This window comes from Zingiber officinale, chromosome 6B (genome assembly GCF_018446385.1).
Source record: "Zingiber officinale cultivar Zhangliang chromosome 6B, Zo_v1.1, whole genome shotgun sequence".
NCBI lineage: Eukaryota > Viridiplantae > Streptophyta > Magnoliopsida > Zingiberales > Zingiberaceae > Zingiber > Zingiber officinale.
The window spans coordinates 2,318,266-2,324,648 of NC_055996.1; the positions used below are offsets into that span (position 1 = coordinate 2,318,266).

At 36.8% G+C, this 6,383-nt stretch overlaps 1 protein-coding gene across 1 annotated transcript; it reads left to right on the top strand.

Moving 5' to 3' along the window:
• Window positions 1-3,111: 3,111 nt before the first annotated feature.
• Window positions 3,112-4,886, top strand: LOC121989867 (myb-related protein P-like). The gene is made up of 3 exons (XM_042544174.1): window positions 3,112-3,430; window positions 3,524-3,653; window positions 4,183-4,886. Exons 1-3 carry the CDS (start codon window positions 3,298-3,300, stop codon window positions 4,772-4,774), a joined length of 855 nt encoding a protein of 284 aa, XP_042400108.1. The 5' UTR covers window positions 3,112-3,297; the 3' UTR covers window positions 4,775-4,886.
• The last annotated feature ends 1,497 nt before the right edge of the window (window positions 4,887-6,383 follow it).

A 6,383-nucleotide genomic window follows, 5' to 3' on the forward strand; every position in this document is an offset into this window, starting at 1 on the left:
CATACATAATTTAGGCAGGGTAATAATAGGATGTGCTAATTCTGTAGTTGCAGGCTCCAACTATTATGGCTTATAGATATTGTGTGTAATTGGACCCTTGAACATGTCAAGGATATTTTTGTGTGTACATGATTGTATGTATTAAATATAGCAGGAGCTGTATTGTTCCGATTCTTTTTGTAATCGATCCTCTCTTCCGACAGTTCCAAAAGAGGCTATTAGTAGATAACCCATCGATAGATCCGCGGGATCTGTGTCTTGGAGTAAGAGTCGCTGAAAGCTCCTAACTAAGTAAAATCGCTTGCGTTCTTGTACTTTCATGTTTTTATTTTTATATCCGTTGCACTCATTTACTTACTTTGATTTTAAAAGAAAAGAAAAGTTTTTCAAAACCACATGATTCACCTCCCCTCTCACGTGCGTCTCGATCCAACAACTTCCAGTCAATTCCAGAACAAGCATGCGACTGTAAGTTGTACTTAGCTTGCAGCACCTTTATTTTGCTTGCCGACAGGAGCGAGCTACGACAGAAGACGATGGTGAAAGAATGAGCGAGAGAGAGAGAGCGTGAGGAAAATTTAGATTTGGAAAAAAAGTCAAGCCGTCATTCTGAATAAAAGACGGAAAGGGAGAGAGAATAAGAGAACTATTTTTTATAAAGAAATTAAGTTGACAATACCATATATATATATATATATATATATATATACATCGCTCAGGGTCGTGCATAAAACATTTGGCAACATACCATTTATATATATCAAATTTACTTATCGGTCCGGAGATTTTTTTTCCCTTAAATTTAAATCAAATTTTGTTATTGAGTTTTTTTTTGTTTTTAATTAAAAAAACTTTTTAGTCCTGTAAATTATGATTCTCAATTCCGTTGAGACATGATCTATAATCCAGATTAACATCCAATTTATACCAATTAATTTTAGAATGATAAATTTAGTTCTATAAAAAAATTTATAAGTTATCAGAATAAATTAAAAAGTATTCGCAACGAATAACCCATTAGTTCAATATTCATATGTCAATCAGTTCAATATTCATAGATCAATCACTCATTAAGAAATATTTATAAGTTAATTTATCGAAATTCAGATTTAATCTTTTATGTCTAAAAAAAAACTTGAATGCATCCCGCCATTGCACTGTTACCTAGGGAAGATTAACGCATAAACGACAACTAAAATGGAGGAGATTAGAGGCAATATAATATTGAATGAGTAAATAATGACAATTAGAACGAATCAAACTTGGACATTGTTTGTAAAGGGTAGCAACACCTCTTACTTAAAATAAAATTAGATTTTATTAAACATATATATGTGATTTTAACTCCTTCCTTCCCTTCACTTTTGATGTTTCTAAAGATGAATTGTACTAGGATCGAGATAACTTTCTTTGATTACTCAAATTATTTCTCGGCGAACTCATGATCAAGCCATGGGATTTTTAAACCTCTCCTAGTTCTATTCACTTTTAGCGGTCACCTATGAATTACTCATATAATTTATCTTTATTTACACGATCTAGGGAAGGACTGTGAGAGGTGTATACGATAAAATCTACAATGAAACAAGGATCAATTTTTGATGGTGTATGTCTTTAGGGAAAAAATTTTTTCCACTCTCTAATTATTTGACGAAAATTTTTTTCCACTCTCTAATTATTTGACGATTGACTATAAAATAACTTTATGATTTACTTATCTTCCTATCAACGTGAAGAGGACAGTATATAATAATGTAATACAATGTTACAATTCAGAATAAACAAAAGAGTAAAATCTTATATCATAAGAATGAATATTCCTGAAGAAATTATTTAAGCCGGTCATGTTAGTTTTTGATCAGCATATCACCCCTTTTACTAGCTTGATGTTTACATTTAAACCGTACGTCGATCCTTACTAAAGCTGTCAAATATGTTCTCTAATATTGTGAAAATGATTTAATTTTTCATCATAAACATGAGTTTGGCTTTGTTGAAGATAGAAAAGACTTTGATTTCAATCTAATTCTAGTTTGAAAATTATAAATGGATATATAAATGCACCCAATGAAAACAAACAACGGACCATTTGTTTTACGGGAATTTATCCAGGGCACAGGGAGATTTAGAAAATTTCTAAATGACACATCATATTTGAGAATAAATATTAAATATTATGAGGAAACAAAATCATCAAAAAAATTTTTTAACTTTAGTCACAGATAAATCATAAAGATTGACGAAAAAGAAATTTTCTAATTTAAATCCATTTTAGCTACTCAAATTTAAAATTTAGATTTTTGGATGGTGAAAATTGATTTTCAGTAATATTTAAAATTTTTGAAAATCATCCCTCACCTAAAATTATGGCTATGTCATTGTCATTAAGTATCCTATCAACTTCAATCTACTTAACTTTTTACTGAACCAACTTAATACATTGATTGACCGTCAAATATCCGATTAACTTTGACCTATTTAACATCTCGGCCAACTACCATATTGATCCAATATTAAAATCGTATCTCAACTTAAATCAACTCAAGTTTAGTCAACCACGTAAAACTCAATTAGGGAATAAATAAATTACATAAATAAAGTCAACTTTAAAATTAATTAATTTGCTAATTAAAATAGTTATTCAATTTTGATTTTATTTTAGTTTGAGTTTAGTCTGGGCTTTATTTATTTACATATTAATGAATTTTAATTTCGAACTTATTTTAAAAGTTTATATTTTTAGTTTTATCAGATTTATATTATAATTTTATTTATTTATAAATTTAATAAAAACTTCCTAAATGAGAATATTTTATAAAATTTATTATATTTATTATATATATGTATAGTAATCTTTTAAACATTTATATAATTAGCTTACTTATATTGAATAAATAAAATAAGCTCGAACACAAAACGTAATAAGTAACCTTTAATTTGTTTACAAATGAGCCGAGGAAGCGAAGAAGACGTTTGAGAATTAAACGTAGAGGAGAGCAGAGCAAAGCAGAGACCCCGCAGCGCAGTGGAGCGCCGCAGCAACGTGGTTGATTGGAAATCCGCGTAGGGCGTACGGGCGCCGCGCCAGGGCAAGACAACCCGCAGGTGCAAGCGAAACACGCGTCCCTCTTTCCCACCCCGCATCGCTCCTCCTCCCTCTCTTCTTCCCCTCCTCTCCATAAAGGCCCCTGGCCCGCTAATGCGCACAGCTGGCGATATTAAACCCGCAGTGAACTCCGGCACTATAAATACTTCTCGCCCGGCTCAGGCTAGCTCTGCTCAATCGCCACCGACGCCATGGGAAGAGCTCCGTGCTGCGTCAAGGTCGGGATGAAGAAGGGGAGGTGGACAGCCGAGGAGGACGAGATCCTCATCAAGTATATCGCTTCTAACGGCGAAGGATCCTGGAGATCGCTCCCCAAGAATGCAGGTAGATCGATAGATCGTATGTTTATATATGTAGATTAATTAGTTCCATGTGCTAAGCTAATAACATATTGAAGTTGATCATGTTATATATTAGGGCTGCTGAGATGCGGGAAGAGCTGTAGATTGAGGTGGATAAACTACCTCAGATCCGACCTGAAGAGAGGCAACATTACCAAAGAGGAGGAGGAGATCATCCTCAAGCTGCATGCAACACTTGGCAACAGGTTCTTATATAACCAACATATATCCAATCTCAGAGTATCGTTATTTTGTCCGGCCGTTGAGCATGCCTTTCTCCTTAAACTTTTCCTTCAAGTTTGTTTTTTTTTTCCTTTTCATCGTTCATTTAATGGCTAGAGCCTATATTTTCGTTCAAACTTTTGAAGTTTGTGCGCACGATAAGATAATTACCGTGGCCGGTTTGACCACGTCAACATGTACGCAGGCAGTGGGCCCTAGCGAGCTACGTGTAGGAGTTTTTTCCCATGGGGAAGTTGTCGTGCACCTGGCAATCGAATCGTTTCTCTCATGCAAAATAAATTAAGAAAAAAAGTGTATAGATCGATCTCGGTGCTAAGAAAACATCCTCGTCTTTGTTTGTTGATCGATCATCAAACAATTACAGGGAAATTTCTCAACACCGTGGGCGTTCATGCATATCGACGCATTTGTGACATGTGACCGCATTAAATTAACTTGGCCTACAAAAGCGACGGCAGGCATGAGCTTTTTCCTTTTGTTATATAATGACAGGTGGTCCACCATAGCCGGGCACCTCCCGGGGAGGACCGACAACGAGATCAAAAACTACTGGAATTCGCACCTGAGTCGGAGGATTCACAGTCACTGGCGAATCAGCTGCAGCGTCGCGATCGACCTCAGCAAGCTCCCAGACGGGGGAAAGCGGCGCGGCGGCCGGACGAAAAAGTCGGCCGTGAAGAAGATCGGCAGTACCACTACCGTTACTCCCACTACAGCGAATGACGACGTTGACGGTCAGACTGCACCGGTTTCGCTGGGGCAGAGCACCGAGGTCCAAAGCGTGGTAGTGGATCCAGCTGACCCTAACCAAGCGAGCAGCGCCTCGGCCGCCGTTGACCTGGACCTTGAACTGGAGAAGATGATCGAGGACATGAGCTGCTCGATCGATCTGGAGAGGAAGAACGAGGAATGGGCATCATCACTACTGTCGGCGCCTGATCATGATCAGGTGGAGTACTACTGTGGGTCTTCTGAGGTGCAGCAGGACGAGTTGCTAATGAACTGGGATTGGGAGAGCATTGAGACGGGACCATGGACGATGCAGTGGGACAGCCAAGAAGCATGGGAGCACGGCGAGTTATAATGATCGACTTCGTCGTTTAAGTAATTGTTTTGTGTACGCTTGCATGCGCAAATATGTAATTAGGGGCAGACCAGGTTGCCCTTTGTTTTGCAGAGAAGTACTATAAATAGATTCTTTGTTGGGTAATATATATATACATAATTGATAGTAAGTATTTTTCATAATCAGTACTCATATAGTTTCTAAATACACATTGACCAAGTGCACTCACTCTCCCTAACAATATAATGTCCTATAAATCTTAGATTTCAATGTAGTTGAACGTTAACAGCACTACTGGACAGTTTGGTTTACCATTTTGATCCTTCCTTATTAACTCTAATTGCCTCTGGTCCTGCCTTAACCGTTGACTAACGAGCATCAGTGAATTTGGCATTGATGAACAACAAGAACTTGTAGGGAAATCTATCGAAGCCTGAAAGGAAGTAAACAAGAATAAGAGAGTTAGAATGACGGTTAGGAATTTTCTAACACAAGTACTGATATTCAAGTAAGTCTCTAGTAATATTCAAGTAAGTCTCTAGTAATACTGAAGAAGATTAAAAGTGTAGGTGTGTGTTGGTGCCCGTGCCTTTAGGGGCATATGACTTTTTATAGACTTGTGATTAGATCATCCACATCAATTTTTCTATCCAAAATGTATAATTTAGGATAAAAAAGTTACTTTATTAAATTAATTTGGATATCCACTTTTCAATATATCATATATCAGCTTCCCTATTTTTTCTCTCTCCTCTATAATGTTTAGAGAATGTAATCCATTCCCTAAATTTAGAAAAGTACTGTTCATAAATGTATAATTTAGGGAATCAATAGGGTAATCGATGTAAAATTTTTTTAGCTACCTTATCCAAAATTTAAGGTAAAAGTTTTGAATAAGGTATCTGATGTGGATGCTCTTATGTCCTCACGTTCTTTACGTATTTCGAGATTTCCATTTACATTACCTATGTTTCCTAGAATATATGATTGTGTTTTCTCATGTTTTCCGAAGAAAACGGCAATGTTGTTCATATCTTCTACAAGCAACGGTACAAATACAGAGCATGCACGGAGCTTTGAGCGGCATGGAGTCAGGAGTGGTGTGGAGTCTGGGCCAACACGAAGCCGAGAATAGCATAGAGCATCGAGAATAGCATGGAGTCGGGGGCGGTCATGAAGTCGAGCTGGGATGATTATGGAGATGGGGACGGTCATGAAGTCGGGGATGATCATTGAATTGGGGATGATCCAGAGTCGGAGTAAGGGGTAGTCTGTACCTTCTGTTGACTTTGATCACTATACGTAAGACTATTAACTTTTTAATCACATGACACCACCTGATTATCTCCTGTATCCGTCTCTATGAGTGATTCCTCTGCTACGATTGATATCAGCAGTCTTGCACAGTGTCGTATATCGTACTGGAGCAACACAGTAAAAAAAAATAGAAGTTTGAGTTTCAGCGTTCGTTTGATTTCAAATTTGATTTTTTTCTAAACAAATTGGATTTGTTTAATTACTATTTAATCATTTATAATTGATTGCTCAACCCTACCTACATAGGAGATGTTGGGATTATTGAATGAGACCCTTTGCTTAAGGATTGCGAAGAATTTACTTCCAATCT

What these genes read in the sequence shown, in the direction of transcription:
- LOC121989867 (XM_042544174.1), top strand. Translation starts at nt 3,298, where the DNA reads ATGGGAAGAGCTCCGTGCTGCGTCAAGGTCGGGATGAAGAAGGGGAGG. An exon ending in ATCGCTCCCCAAGAATGCAG is followed by an intron (nt 3,431 to 3,523) that starts GTAGATCGATAG and finishes GTTATATATTAG; the next exon opens with GGCTGCTGAGATGCGGGAAG. An exon ending in CATGCAACACTTGGCAACAG is followed by an intron (nt 3,654 to 4,182) that starts GTTCTTATATAA and finishes ATATAATGACAG; the next exon opens with GTGGTCCACCATAGCCGGGC.